Genomic DNA, 16,327 nt, shown 5'->3' with positions numbered 1-16,327 from the left:
GGACACACTTCACACAGATTGCATCTGCAGGCTCTCTGGGGTTCTTCTCATCAGGAACTAGAGTAGGAGATAAAAAACATATTTGAGGGGGACAAGAAAATCAGCCTATCCAGGCAGCTGCCTTCCGTCTGTGTCTAAAGGTCTCAAGCATCTTTGACCCTCTCCATGAATATATCAGGAATGTCAGCTCTGGTTGGAGGCGTCCGCTCCCATCTCAGGAACCCAGCTTTAACAGACTGACCATAAGGACTCTATGCATAGAAAGCTTCTAAAGTGAATGAGTAGGATTTGTTTGGGGAGGAGAAGCGCTATTCATGTAGCATTTTGAAGCTTTTATTTAGGTTTTTTGTTGATTTTTTTTTTTTTAACACCACTTTCCCTTCCCAAGGACATGTCCCTTCCACTTTCTCCCATTACATTTGTTACCAAAAAATTACAGTTAATTAAAACAAATCAGCACCTTGACTGTATACGAGTGTATACATCATTCTGCACCTGTGGTACATCACCTCTCTACCTGAAAGAAAGAGGTATGCTTCAGTGCTAGTCTTCAGAAATCAAAATTGCTCATTGTAATGGTCAAAGTTATGATTTCTTTGGACTCGTTTTCTTGGTTCTTATTTTATTCTGTATTAGTCCATAGGATCATAGATTTTTCATATCATATTATCCAACTGCCCAGTATTACTACTGAGGGAACCAAGATCGGATAGGTTCTAACTTGCTCAAGATCACAGGTGGTAGATCTGGAATTTGAACTCTGATCCTTTGGTTCCAAATCCACTTTTCTTTTTATTACACCATATGCAATAATAGTCTTTGTGAATTTTTCTGCATTAGTCATATTCATCTTTTTTTCAATTGTTCAGTCATGTCTGATTCTTTGCGAATTTGGGTCTTTTGGGGGGCAAAGATTGAGGAGTGATTGGCCATTTCCTTCTCCAGGTCATTTTACAGGTGAGGAATCTGAGGCAGAGTGAAGTCACTTGCCCAGGGTCACATACCTAGGAAGTGTCTGAGGCAGTATTTGAACTCAAGAAGATAATCCTCCTGATTCCAGACCTGGCACTCTGTGCACTAGTTGCAGTAATATCCTGTCAACTTCATATTCCATGAACTGTTCAGCCATTCTCTGATCTGTGGTCACTCTATTTACGTTCAGTTCTTTGTCACATACAAAATGTGTGTGTATGTAATATTCTTTAAATATTTTCATATTTATACCTGTCTCACTTCTTGAACTAAGAAACCATGGGCTAGGAAACTTCTCTTTTATACGTTCCTCTCACCTCCCTACTCCCTCAGTTTAGGGCCTGGTGTTACGATAAAAGTCTGTTCCAGCTGGACTCCTGAGAAAAGAGCTGCCCGTCTCAGAGGAGTGGGCGCCAACTGTGCCCTCAGCCAAAGCTGAAGTTCCTTCAGCCACCAGCCACATTTAGATACAGAGTAGGTGACTACCTAGATAGTCTGATTCTCTTGCCACCAAAAATGTTTCCTCCCTCCTCTTGTAGTCCCTGATAAGAGAATGATCATCACTGATTCCATTAGTCTCATTTCTTCTAATCTTGAAGAGCTTTTCTGAGTCCCTCCACTAAAACACAGAAACCCTTGAGAGGTAGAGAACAAGTAAGGCTTTATTCACTGAAGTTACCAAAAATTGGTTGCTGTTCCTCTGAGAGCAAGACTCCAAAGGGATGAACAGACTATACAGCTCCTGTTGTGGAGAGAAGAGTGCTCATTTAGTCATAATATTATTTAGAGTTGGCCCTGGAGGACCCAGTGAGAGTGGTTTGAGGAGTGGGGACTGGCTGACCTTTCCTTGATCCAGAGGAAGGAGCAGATTAGCGAATTATGATTTCCCAGGAAGAGGCAAAGGGACTCTGGCTGGGAGAGCTGCCCACCAATTACTGAGAACTGGACATGAAAGATGACTTTTTGATACCAGAGCCCTCCCTGTTCAGACCCCAAGGTTTCACATATTCAAAAAAGCAGCTTGGGGATTTTTCAGTGTCCAGGGGAAGGTTGAATTGAGACTTCATCAGGTACCCTTCAGTTGTTAGTTAAATGAGGTTCCCCTCTCTCCCTCCTTTTCTTTTTCCCCCCTCTTCTGTTAGGAGGAGGATTCATTTAATTGAACTGAACCAAGCAGGCTGTGAGACTTCTGAAAAAAGGTAAATTATCCAGAGAAGAAATTGATTCCCTTGTAAACCTTCTTTACCCCCCTCTAGCTCCTCAAGAAAGAGTGGTTGGCAATAGGTATTTAGCCCCAAGGAAGTACTGTACGTGCAGAATATAAAACACCAACTTCAGAGCCAGAATTCACTTGGATGGAGTCTGGGGAGCCAGGCTCTTGTGGTGTCTGGCCTGAATAGCTCCCGTTGTTCCATGGGGAGGATTTCTGGCTGTCAGACAGGCTCTTAGTCCGGTAAAAATTAAGGGGAAAAAAGAAAAAAAAAAAACACCCAAAAAGAGGGCATTGGGGAATCAATAGCTATGCAGTTGACCTTATTCCACCCCATTGCTGGGGTGCGATTGTTCTCATTCCAAGCTCTGTGATGTGTCCCTGTCTGCTGCATCCAGAATCTAGGCCCAGGAGGCCAAGGTCAGGAGCTCCTCCTCCCCTGCCAGTCTGTTGGGCATCTTGCTAAGACTTTGGCACCAGTTTGCATTATCTGTCTGGGAGAAGAGTAATGTTTTCTGGTGCCATCTGGCCCCTAAGAGGGACTGAGGTGTACGAGCAGTGCCAGTAGTGTATGGGAAAGAGTCCATGCTGACTAATACAAGAAGGGGATGGAGACCCAGGTCAGGGGTCAAGGGTCTAGCATCCCCTCTTCCACTCATAAGACCTCTTAAACATTTTTTACTTTTCTGAACTTCAGTGTCTTTATCTCTAAAATGGGTGTTTAACTAAATGACCTTTATTAAAAAGTATTTGATAACATTTGTTTTTATAGCACCCACGCTTATCAATATATTCTGTCTCCTCCAGTCCCCTCCCCCCATCCTCCCACCTTGCCTCAGGCAGATGATCTCTCTCTTAAGGCTCTTTCCAGCTTTAAAATTCTCCTGATCCTCTGCATACCAAAATTCCATCACATTTTTCACTGATAAGAGGTTTGCTCTACCTGTTGATCTCCTTTCTCATACCAAACTATCACCCTCAAGTCAGAGGAGAGTGAGATTGAAGAGTCTGACAAGGTGTTTATTGGTGTTATTTACTCTGAGGGTTTTTAAGATTGGTCTTACAGAAATACCCTCTCTTTACCAATGCCAGCTAATACCTGTTTTGTAACATGCAGTCCTGGAAAAGGCACCAGGGAGGCTAAAAGGTTAAATGACTTGGCCAGGGTCACTGAGCTAATCTCTTGTCAGGTGTTGGAGCCTGCAAGATTTGAATTCAGACCTTCAGACTCTCTGATTGTTCGTTTTATGAGGTTAAAGAGACTTATTCTAAGTGCTTGCTTTTCTATCGAAATCGGTAATGTAATCTAATAATTGTTAAGGAGGAGCGCAATTTCTTTTTAAAAAATAATTATCAGAAAGTAGTAAAACAGAGAGCTAAGGGGAAATTTTGAAATGAGCAAGAGAGAAAAGTTCCCTTGGTTGGATGGAGTGAGGGGCTATGATTTTCTTAAACTCTTAGGGATGAGGGAGAAACAGAAACAAAGAAATATAGGGGGAAGGAAAAAGAGGGAGGGAGGGAGGAATAGGAAAAGAAGGGTGGGGGGAAGAGAGGGAGAGAGAGAAGGAGAAAGAGGAGAGAGGAAGAGAGAGAGAGAGACAGAGATAGAAGAAAATAGAAGAGAGAAAGAGAGAATGAAGGGGAGAGGAAGAGAGAAAAGAGAGGGAGAGGGGGAGAGAGATCTAACCCGTTTGACAATCTTCTGTGAGCCTGTGCTATCCTGTCCAGCTGCCCCAGCATTAGGCTAGGGTAAGGGATGGACAAACCGGTTTGGAAGCCAGCCTGGCCCTCCTTCAGGGTTCTGCAGAGTTCAGTTCACATAACAAGGAGTTCACACGCCTAAAGACTGTTGAGGTGGTGCCAGCTAAAATCCTAGGGAGAGAGGGAGCAGAGCTGTGTACAGTGCTGAGCTGTGTGTGGGATGTGCTCGGGGTGTGCGAGAGACCTAATCTTGGGGTGACCTCCATCCTGTGTCCTACCCAAGAGAGACATCGGGTGGCCCAGAACAGCTGTGAGTCGAACAGGAGCAAGAGATGGCAGGGCCTGCAGACCAAACAGAAGCAGGTAGGGTTTGGGATTGGGGGTGGAATGGTGAGGGGAGGATTGGGGTTCATTGCTAGCCTACATCACAGGAAGAAGGCATGACGTGGGAAAGAGAGAAATGAGAAACAATATAGACAAAAAGCCAGATACTATTCTGGCGGCACTTAAGACATTAGTACCTCGCTTTGTTCATTAAGCAAGAGGAAGGATTTAGCCTTCAGGGAAAACTAGCCTAGGGAAAATCTTCCAGGACTGAGCTGAAGCAAGCACAGGGCTCACCCCAAATCCTCAAGGAAACAACTTCCCCTCCAGCAGAAAGAAATCGCCACCACCCCCCATCCACTGGGGCAAGAGCCACCTCGGTCCCCAACAATTGTAGGTATGGGTTCTGATTCTGCCTTACATTGTGGTGTGATTTTTGGGAATGTCACTCTCCCTTTATGGGGCCTCAGTGCCTTCATCTCTTAAAAAAAACAAAAACATGCAGAACTAGGTAAGTCTAAGAGCTGATCTCCTATGTCTTACTCTGAATGCTAACACGTTTCTGGAAGCATGGATCCCTCTCTCATCAAGGTGAGCATAGCTACCGAGAAGCAGTCAGGAGAGTATTAACTTCAGTCTAGGGACTAGGTAAGAAAGGAACCTAGCCATGACCAGGAAGGAGAAAACCAAGAGGGAAGACAAGTATGGCCAGCTTATCTTACCTCAGCTCTAGTCACAGTCACAAGTGTTTCCAGGTCAGTGTGACTCAGACCATCTCTGCTTCCATGACAGGGTATAGGGGAAGAGAGGCAGAGACTGACTATTGGGTGGGGATGGTGCAACTAGCCGCCTTGGAGTAAAGAAATTGGGGACGAATCATCCTCATCACCCCGCTTTTTGGTGAGAAAGCAGAATGGAAAAGTAGGAAGAATAGTGCTCTTGAGTCCCAGTCCTGATATTAGTGTCTTCGGGCAAAGTTATAATTTCCCTTGGTCTTGAATTCCTTCACTATAAAATAAAATGGGAAAAAGAAAACTGGATGATTCCTCTTACCCCTATGGCTTTGGACCTGAGTTTTAGTCTCAAGTCAGTTTCTCCATTTCTTTATCAGCAACAAGGCAGTTACAGTTACAGCATCTCTCTTACAAATGTGTTGAGAAAAGTACATTGTGAATAACATGGCATAAATATACACTGAGCTTATTAGGTTTGTGTCTAGCTCTTGAAGGGTTTTTATACCCCTTTTCTTATTGATCCCCAGGACAGCCTAGGTATTATTTTTTTGTCTCTGTCTCTCTGTTTCTCTCTGTGTGTGTGTGTGTGTGTGTGTGTGTGACTCCCTTCCCCATTTCTCTGTGTCTTTCTCAATCTCTCCCTGTTCTCCTCCCCCATCTCTCTGTCTCTCCTTTCACCACCACCACCACCCTCTTCCTAGATAAGGAAACTAGCCCAGAAAACAGTCACTTGCCCATGGCCACACAGCTAGGAAAAGGGCCCGTGGGGACCAGAACCCCAGCCTTGTGTCTCTTAGTTCAGCGCCAGTTAAGAAGCTCCTTAAACTACTTTTGATGCACTGAAGTGTCTTTGGAGCTTCCCTGAGATCTTTTGTTCTCTGTGTGATTTTTCCCCTGGGGAGGAGATCTGAGTGGATGAAGGAGACTTTGGGTTTAGGGCTTTATTCATTTCTGGGTTAGGCCCATTTCTAGGCCACCATACAGAGTAAAGTCTGCAGGAAATCCAGCTCGGCACTTGGCTTGGAAGTGGAATAGAGTAATAATTCCTCAAATATTTAAATTATGCCAAGGGGTCACCACAGTTTGGATCCTTCCCACTGGAGAATAGATAGAGATGCAAGGATAAGAGAAGGCCTTTGGGTATGTGCCTTACTGAAATGAAATTGCTTCTGCTCAGAGTTTGTGGCCAGGAGAGGCCCTTTTTTCATATAATCAGAATCTCTATCCCTCTATCCTTTTAACCCAGACTGACTCAACCATGGTATGAAATAGAGTCCACCACCATGGTTCAACTGGACTCCCCCTCACCTTTTTGCGCATTCTCCTTTTAAGGGGAAGAATAAAGAAAGGGAACCAGATTTTAATGAAAAGCACTAGCTCCTCAATTTCTGCACCTGAAAAGGAAGGGGCTTGGACTTAGTGACCTCAGAGATCCCTTCCAACTCAAAATTATGTGACTCCAGGTACCATCACCTGTTAACTCCCTCAGGCAAAAAGCTGGAGAGTTTCCAAACCAGTGATCCCCATTACAAGCCCAGTCACATAAACTTTCCAGCATAAGTTTCCTGGCTATCTTTCCTTTTTATGTCTCTACTGACTTTTCTAGGCCTCCGTTTCCTCATCTGTAAAATGAAGAACTATAATATCCCTTCTAGTTCTAGAGATATGTGCCTTTACCATGTTCACCCACACTCCCCATATTTTAGAGAGCAGTAGTGGGGCTGCGTGGGGCTGGATGGCACTGTCATAAACTATGGTTTATCCCTTTGGTTTAAAGATCGCTTGAAAGAGCTCTTGTTGTTACTAGATTGTCTTGGCATCTCACTTACCTTCTCCCTCAGTTCAATCAAGAAAATTTTCCAATTGTTAGCTGTGGTTTAGAGTATATGTACCTGGAAGGCAAGGATGATCCCAACAGATATTTTATAACTCATCCAATAGGGCAGTTTTCTCAGTAATGGGATGGCTTAAGCTAAAGTCTCTCCAGTTCCCTGCCTGAGGAGGGCAATCCCCTAAACCTACTTGATGGCTGATCCCTTTGTCTTACCAAGAAACAGCCCCTTCTTTCAGGAGTCCCAAGGTAAAACTGAAATGAAACCTCTGTGCCTTTATCCACCAGTTAAAGGCATGATTTTGTCCTAGAGACCAATGACATCAAACGGGCGATGTCTCGGCTTGTGCCTGGATTTAAGTGAAGGCGTAATCAGTGACCAGCTGGAGTCCACATTCATTCCAGTGACCCAAATCCTGTGTGATCCCATACCCTTACTCCTTGGCCAAAACTGGTAACAGCTAAGAAGAGAACCTGATCCTTGTTGAGGGGTTAGCCTTATTTTTTTCACCTTTAACTTTCCTCTGAGGAGATCCCTTGTTGCCTAGCATTGCTGTTCTCAGGTGGAAAGCAGCTCAGCCAATTTGGCCCCTTTGGGATTGGGGAAGAAGCAGCCTGTGCCTTCTGCTCTAACAGGGATCTGTCAGGCATATTCCAACTAAGGGCATATATCAGTGGCCTTAAGGACAAGAAATACTCCACTAAGATTCCGTTTGTCTTGGCCCAGATTGATTGAAGGAATTGGAAATGTTCAGCCTAGAGAAGAAAAACATAGGAAGATAGATTTGCTTTTTTTTCAAGCATCGAACGGCTTTCGTGTTGCAGAAAGATCAGACCTGGTCTGCTTTGTCGAGGTGGGTAGATCTAGGCAAGATGGGTGAGAGTTTTAGAGGCAGAGTTTGGCTTTTAACAATTCAAGCTCTCCCAACATGGAAGACAGTTCCCCCTTCATTTGGCCAACCACCTGCCAATTGTTCCTGTGAGGGGATTCTTACCCAGATGGCTTCCAAGTTTCCCTCCCCTCAGAGATTCTGTGTTGACAATGGCTCTTCCCTTATTAGACTACAGGTCTTGTCTTCTGCTTTTTATATCTCCAGCACTTAGCCCAGTCATTTAATAAATGCTTTTTTGTTTGATAGAACCTTTTTTTGTGCCATGTATTCCTTTGGTGGTCTGATGAAGCTTAAGGACCCATCCTTGGAATCTTTTGAAATGCGTAAAATATAATGCATAGGATTACAAAGTAAACAGATTATATTGAAATCTAGTTATCAGTCTATTGGCTAGCTAATTTAACTGTCCTTCCGTCTACCTATCTAGCTATCTATTTAACACCCCTGGTTAAGATGATGATAAAGAGGGACCACTCTGGCTTCATAAGTTTGCCTGGAAGTTTATCTTGGTTGATTTCAAACACTCCATTCTGTCCCCTTTTCTTCTGATGACATTCCCTCTTTCGTAACCCCAAGATGTCCTGCCTTCCCACGCCTTTCCTTAACCACCTGTCTCCCCCAAAGCTGAAAAGGATTTAGCTTCTGTCATTTACCCTGGAAACTTGTTCACACTAATGAGTTAAATCTCTTAGGTATTCACCATTTACCTCTAATTGTAGAATAAAAGGCTTTGTCTCCTGCTAAAGAAATTTCAAGCATCAGCAAGCGAGGGAGATATTTAAGGGCCAGGGATACCTTCTTCATGGTTCTGAAATCATACTAGGCTAAAGGTAATCTGAAGGTAAAACTAAATTTTTTTTTCTTTTAGGCTGCCTTAGGGTACGGGAGTAGATAGATCCCTCCATAGATGTTACTCCTTTCCTGGTCTGTGGACTGGTCCGTGTGCATTGTTTCCCCCATTCTACCCACAGTTCCATAGGAGAAGGAACTGTCTTGCCTTTCTTGGTGTACCTGGCACATAGTAGATTAATGTTTATTGACTGACTGATTATACTGTAGCTCCTGTAATAACTGATGACATAGGAAAGGAGAAACAAATAGAGAAAGATAGGACAAAGAAAAATAACCTGGTGTTAGCAGAAAGACTACCAATCCTCAAAAGATGTGGGCCCAGCGCTGCCATTAACTAGCCAAATAACTAGTCTCTTCTTCTTTGTAGATTGTTTCCTCACCTGTAAAAAACCCATTATTAATATTCACCACAATCCTTTTAATTATTAATTTCTAGGACTAATAGTAGAAGGCTAGTTATTCTAGGATAGGGATTCTAGGATGGGGATGATGGTGAGTATTAACACAGGGATGAAAGTAGTGAAGACGTTTTGACTAAGTGTGAACTTTTCCAACCATTGATATAATAGCATCACTCCTCTGTCCTCTCTTCCCCTTGCTCCCCAATATTTCTACCTCTCTTTCTTAAAGGCCACTTTGCCCTTTACTATCAAGCTAAAAGATCCTCTATTTAAAATGACTAATCCCCACCCCCACCCCATTCCCAAACAACCACAACAATCTCCCTGGATGCCCTGTTTATTTCTGCTTCTCTGATGAACTGATTCCACCCAGATCCCCTTCCCCAAAATGAGGCTGGTAGCCACCTCTGCCTTCTCAGTCCTGCCCCTCTGCCTTGGAAGTGCCATAGCCCTGAGGCCACCTCCCTCATGTCTGTGGGGTTTTCTACATTTAATACCATTCATCTCTCCTCTGTTTTCAAAGAGCCTTTTAGCTAGATAAACTGCTCAGTGATAGCTAATGTCCATTTATTTCCATTTCAATGTGTTGTCTTGGCTGGCTAGGAATCATTTGATAAACTGTTCTGGTGCTGCTTCACATCCAGGCCTTTGGACCTTTCTCTGTAGGCATCCTCTGCCAGGCTTCAGCTGAGCCCCTCCATCCAGCTGTAGTCTCCATCCTTTCCTGTCTCCCAAGATCTTCCTGGGCCGATTGTAAGCACTTACTGCCTGACACTTGCAAACTCCACAGGCGATTTTCTCCAGCCACAATAGCTTCTCCAGGTTCCTCATCCCTTGTGGGCCTTTCTCTTTAGATGCTGCCTCTTCTATATTCCTAGTAAACTTATCTGGGTCCTCTGATGCTCTGTATGACAAGATTTCAGCTTTTGCCCCTATGTTCCTACCTCCCACCCTATCACTAATGCATCATGGATCTTTTCAGCTGAACTTGTCTTACCATGGAGAATCAATGGTAAGTAAAGGAGCCCAAGATCCCAAGTCAGGAGATCTCAGTTCGAGACCTGGCTCTTACTCCTCACCTGTAAATAATTGGGACAGATTAGAAGATATCTAATTATCGGCCGCTCGAATGAGGTAAAGAATGCAAGTTGAACCCTAACCCAAATAAGGCCTTTGAGCAATTACAAAAGTGATCCCCAGTCATATCTGGATGACTGTCACATCTTCTATTTTAGCCCAGATTAATAATATGTTGTTCGCCCTGCCTATGAGATAATGATAGTAATCAGTCATACTTATCCACAGACACCTCCCTATAGTTGACAAAGTACTCTCTACACAAAAACCCCATGAGTTAAGATAGAGTGAGAATCGAATTCCCATTTTGCAGTCAGAGAAGCTGAGGCTCAAAATAACTTGTTCAAGGGCACTGCACTAGAGTTGCTGCCCTAATTCGAATGCTAACAACAGTAGGCAACAGGAGGAATAGAAAAGCCAGGGAAAGATGAAGTTATCATAAAGGCAGGCAAGTTCTTCTCTCAAAAAGATGGTCTTAGTTAGGCTAAAAATATGCATAAAATTTGGAAAGGCAAATCCATAATTTTGTACAACTGAACCTTTGAGTTGAGTGTTGTGGAGAATTGGTGAGAGGAGAATTTGGAGTGATTTTCTTTTCTTTCAATATTTGCTTTTTTTTAAAATTAATTTATTTATTTTTTATTAATTTTATATTTTATAACTTTTTTTTTGACAGTACATATGCATAGGTATTTTTTTTTTTTTACAACATTATCCCTTGTACTCCCTCTCCCTTCTGTTCTGAATTTTCTCTCCTTCCCTCTGCCCCCTCCCCTAGATGGCAGGCATTCCCATACATATTAAATATCTTATAGTATATCCTAGGTACAATATATATATGTGGAGAACTGAATTTTGTTGTTGTTGTTGCAAAGGAAGGATTGTATTCGGAAGGTAAATATAATCTGGGAAGAAAAACAAAAAAAAAAGATTGCTCACAGTTTACACTCATTTCCCAGTGTTCCTTTTCTGGGTGTAGCTGATTCTATCCATCATTGATCAATTAGAATTGGATTAGCTCTTCTCTATGTTGAAGATACCCACCTCCATCAGAATACATCCTCATACAGTATCATTGTTGAAGTGTATAATGATCCCCTAGTTCTGCTCGTTTCACTTAGCATCAGTTGATGCAAGTCTCTCCAAGCCTCTCTGTATTTCTCCTGTTGGTCATTTCTTACAGAACAATAATATTCTATAACATTCATATTCCATAATTTACCCAACCATTCTCCAATTGATGGACATCCATTCATTTTCCAGTTTCTAGCTACAACAAAAAGAGCTGCCACAAACATTTTGGCACATACAGGTCCCTTTCCCTTCTTTAGTATTTCCTTGGGATATAAGCCCAGTAGTAGCACTGCTGGGTCAAAGGGTATGCATATTTTGATAACTTTTGGGGCATAATTCCAGACTGCTCTCCAGAATGGTTGGATTCTTTCACAACTCCACCAACAATGCATCAGTGTCCCAGTTTTCCCACAGCCCCTCCAACATTCATCATTATTTGTTCCTGTCGTCTTAGCCAATCTGACAGGTGTGTAGTGGTATCTCAGAGTGGTCTTAATTTGCATTTCTCTGATCAGTAGTGATTTGGAACACTTTCATATGAGTGGAAATAGTTTCAATTTCATCATCTGAAAATTGTCTGTTCATATCCTTTGACCATTTATCAATAGGAGAATGGCTTGATTTCTTATAAATTAAAGTCAATTCTCTGTCTATTTTGGAGATGAGGCCTTTATCAGATCCTTTAACTGTAAAAATGTTTTCCCAATTTGTTACTTTCCTTCTAATCTTGTTTGCATTAGTTTTGTTTGTACAAAAGCTTTTTAATTTGATGTAATCAAAATTTTCTATTTTGTGATCAATAATAATCTCTAGTTCTCCTTTGGACACAAACTCCTTCCTCCTCCACAAATCCAAAAGGTAAACTATCCTATGTTCCTCTACTTTATTTATGATTTCGTTCTTTATGCCTAAATCTTGGACCCATTTTGATCTTATCTTAGTATGTGGTGTTAAATGTGGGTCCATGCCTAGTTTCTGCCATACTAATTTTCAGTTTTCCAAGCAGTTTTTGTCAAATAATGAATTCTTATCCCAAAAGTTGGGATCTTTGGGTTTGTCAAACACTAGATTGCTATTTTTATTCACTATCTTGCCCTGTGAACCTAACCTGTTCTACTGATCAACTAGTCTATTTCTTAGCCAATACCAAATGGTTTTGATGACTGTTGCTTTATAATATAGTTCTAGATCAGGTACAGCTAGACCACCTTCACTTAATTTTTTTTTTTCATTACTTCCCTTGAAATTCTTGACTTTTTGTTGTTCCATATGAATTCTATTGTTATTTTTTCTAGGTCATTAAAATAGTTTCTTGGGAGTCTGATTGGTATAACACTAAATAAATAGATTAGTTTAGGGAGTATTGTCATCTTAATTATATTCGCTCGGCCTATCCAAGAGCACTGAATGTCTTTCTAATTATTTAAATCTGACTTTATTTTTGGGGCAAGTGTTTCGAAATTTTGCTCATATAATTCCTGACTTTCCTTTGGTAGATATATTCCCAAATATTTTATACTATCGACTGTTATTTTGAATGGAATTTCTCTTTGCAACTCTTGCTGTTGGATTGTGTTGGTAATGTATAAAAATGCTGAGGATTTATGTGGATTTATTTTGTGTCCTTTGCTAAAGTTCTGAATTATTTCTAGTAGCTTTTTAGCAGAGTCTTTGGGGTTCTCTAAGTATACCATCATGTCATCTGCAAAGAGTGATAGTTTGATTTCCTCATTTCCTACTCTAATTCCTTGAATCTCTTTCTCGGCTCTTATTGCCGAGGCTAGCGTTTCTAGTACTATATTGAATAGTAAGGAATAGTCCATTTATTCCTATACTCTCAAGCGTTTTTAGTAGGAATGGATGTTGGATTTTATCAAATGCTTTTTCTGCATCTATTGAGATGATCATATGGTTTTATTAATTTGATTATTAATATGGTCAATTATACTAATAGTTTTCCTAATATTAAACCAGCCCTGCATTCCTGGTATAAATCTTATTTGATCATAGTGTATTATCCTGGGGATGATTTTCTGAAGTCTTTTTGTTAATATCTTATTTAAGATTTTAGCATCAATATTCATTAAGGAGATTGGTCTATAGTTTTCTTTCTCAGTTTTCAATCTACCTGGTTTAGGTATCAGTACCATGTCAGTGTCATAAAAGGAATTTGGTAGGACTCCTTCATCTCCTATTTTTTCAAATAGTTTATATAGCATTGGAGTTAGTTGTTCTTTAAATGTTTGGTAGAATTCACATGTAATCTTTCAATATTTTCAATATTTTTAACAATATTTTATTTTCCCAAAAATTTTATGTAAAAAATATTCTTTTTTTTTTTTTTTTTTTGAGTTCCATATTCTCTCTTTCTATTCCCTCTCTGTCCTTGAGATGGTAAACAATCTTCATTAGATATGTGCAGTCATATAAAACTTATTTTTACATTAACACTATAATTTGATTAATATTTTTTGTTTGTTTTTATAACCTCTTCATTTCTGAAAGGAAATTTGAGAGGCAGTATAGTATACTGCAAAAGTCCAGAATCAAAAGATCCGGCTTCAAATCTAGACTCTGCCACTTAACAACCTGAATAACCTTCAACTTCTTTGTGCCTCGGTTTCCCACTCTGTAAAATAAAATGAGAGAGTTGGATTAAATTATTTCCCAGGTCCCCTCTGTCTTCTCTAAGCACTGAGCCTGAAAGAAAGAAAGCAGTTCAGCACTAGTAACTAATACCATCAACTGAGGCTAACAGGGTATCCAGTGTTCTATGCCTGGAGATCCACAACTCTGCAAAGATAGATTGTTTCTTGGAGGAAGGTGCTCTTATTTAAAGTGAGAGAGATTAACACATTAGCCAGTTGTGAGGCAGTACCTGGGGCAGCTTCAGTGGATAGAGTTCTGGGCTTAGAGTCAGAAAGACCTCTGTTCAAATGTGATCTCAGACACGTACTAGCTGGCAAGCCATTTAACCCTGTTTGCCTCAGTTTCCTCAATTGTAAAATGAGCTGGAGAAGGAATGGCAAACTATTCTGTTATCTTTGCCAAGACAACCCTAGAAGGGATCAGGAAGAGTCAGACGTTGGAGTGACTACATGGCACAGTGAATAGAGAACTGGCCCTGAATTCAGGAGGACTAGCTGTGGGATTCTGAGCAAGCCATTTAACTCCAATTGCCTAGCCAAAAAAATAAATCTATAGATTGGGGGAGGAGGGGAGTGTCTTACTGCCTTATTGTTGCTGTTTTATTCATGTATCAGAATCCCAGAATAAACAGAAATGCTAGAAGACATCCCAAAGACCTATGAAAGGGCTTAGGAGCCATCAGAAGACTTACTGACTTCTGTTTTGAAAGGTTCTTCCCAGGAAGGTATAGGTGCCATCAGTAGAGCATGCAGGTAAATGATGTGCTGAGCTCTGTGGGTGTTTTTTTAATATTATATTTAACTCTTCTTGGAGAGGATAAATGCCACAATGCGGCAAGAATTCTCACAGATTTCCAACAATAAGTTTCTGAGCTGTACAAAGTCCTTCCTTTTTCACTGTAATCATCCACATAACACTCCCCGACCTACACACACACACACACACACATACCTCTCCCTCATTCCTGGGTACTCAACACCCCAGCTATTGCCCAGGGAAGCTGGGGAAATGCGATTATTTTTGGGAAAAATCCTAAAATATCAAGAAATATCAAGTTTCCAAACCTCATCCCTGCAAAATTTAAAGATGAATATGGGGTTAGTCCTGGATTTTTCTTAGATTTGGAGAAAAGATACAGGAATTGAAATGATATTTGCTTTAAGTGCTAACATAGATTCCCTAAACCACTCTAAAGCAGCCAATTCGGAAGGCCCCATTGGCTATGGGTGCATTTCATGTTCTTATCCCAAGAATCCAGTTTTTCTTAGAATAGTAGAATCTAAAGTTAAAAGTTTCCTCAGGTTCATCTAGTCCTAACCAAAAACAAAGAATAACATTTTTCTTAGGCTTTTATCAGAAATGTCATTCTTTGAAGTTTTCCAATGATGGAGAGCTCACTATCTTCCAAAACAGACCATTCAATTTCTAGACAGCTTTATTAGTTTATTAAATTGAAATGCATCTCACTATAACTTCCCCCAGTTTCTTCTAATTTTGTTTTACAAATCCAGCTAGAATAAATTTACGCCCTGAATTATTTCTACATGATAGTCAAAACATTTATTAAGTGCCTACTATTTGCACTGTGCAAAGGACTGGCAATACAAATACCCCCCCCAAAAAAAAAAACCCCAACAATCTCTGCCCTCAAAGAGCTTATAATGAATGGGAAGACAACTCATAAAAAGGAAACTGAAAAGTGCATGAGGAAGAGGGAGGTATCTGATGCAGAGAACATGAGAGTCCAGAATTATGTTACCTGAAGAGCAACCTGGCCCCAGGACCTTCCTTAAAGAAAAGTTTTAAAAGGAACTCTCCATTCTGCCCTCTATTGTAAAGGGTCCTGAGGTCAGAGGTTACTGAGAAGGCTGATGTAACAAGTCATCAAATATTTAAAGATAAATATTATGGCCAAGATCTGCTGCCCTGCATTCTTATTCTATTCATTCCTAAATCTTTTCATTTTTCATCTGAAGATTTCTCCACATGGCTTCTTTTGAATCTCCTCACCCATCCTCCTGGTCCTTCTCTGGGATGTGCTTAGACTTCTCCATATCCTTCATAAAGTATAGTATCAAGACTGGTCTGAAGGGAGCCATCTTTCCTTTGGAACCAAAGCAACATGAGAGACTTTTTTTCCCTCCCTTTTCTTCCCTCTTCCCCTCCTTTGTTTTTTTTAATTTTGTGCTTAGCACCTCCATGAGCCACTCAGGAACAACAAATTGGCTATTATCTCACTCCTGAATAATATGTTTCTTCCACTAACTCTTTCCATTAGCTCCCTTGGCTGCAACATCACACTATTGAATCATATAGAGCTAAAAATTCCCAGGTCCCTTACTTGAGATCTTTCTATCATCATTCTCTTCTGGCTTTCTTTTCATAGTAATCCCTCATTAGATGCTTCCTAGTTACTTATCACACCTTCACAGGTATTGTCTAATTTAGTCCTCACAACAACCACGAAAAAAGTAGGGAGGGTGTTATCTCCCTTTTTCAGGTGAAGAAATTGAGCCCTTTAGAGATTAAAGTGATTTACCTGATAGGTCAATAGAAAAGCCAAGACTAGAATGCAGGAATTCCTTCCCAGTGGATTATTCTATTTGCAA

The 16,327-nt window shown here is 40.9% G+C and overlaps 1 protein-coding gene across 14 annotated transcripts in view; it reads left to right on the top strand.

Moving 5' to 3' along the window:
* The window catches only part of ZMIZ1 (zinc finger MIZ-type containing 1), a 424,473-nt gene that overhangs the window by 333,650 nt on the left and 74,496 nt on the right, over positions 1–16,327 (top strand). The window contains exon 1 of one of the 14 annotated variants that reach the window (XM_074296728.1): positions 3,921–4,246. The exons of 11 other annotated variants lie outside the window; for them this stretch is intronic. In XM_074296728.1, coding sequence (XP_074152829.1) covers positions 4,216–4,246 — 31 coding nt within the window. In that variant the 5' untranslated portion in view covers positions 3,921–4,215. Of the gene's footprint in view, positions 1–3,920; positions 4,247–7,286; positions 7,627–8,485; positions 8,507–16,327 lie in introns of those variants that run through there. 2 more of the 14 variants (XM_074296732.1, XM_074296731.1) reach the window with 2 other exon arrangements.

Source organism: Sminthopsis crassicaudata, chromosome 2, assembly GCF_048593235.1.
Source record: "Sminthopsis crassicaudata isolate SCR6 chromosome 2, ASM4859323v1, whole genome shotgun sequence".
NCBI lineage: Eukaryota > Metazoa > Chordata > Mammalia > Dasyuromorphia > Dasyuridae > Sminthopsis > Sminthopsis crassicaudata.
Note: the sequence above shows the minus strand (reverse complement) of the source record. Positions and strands in the feature narration are given on the sequence as shown.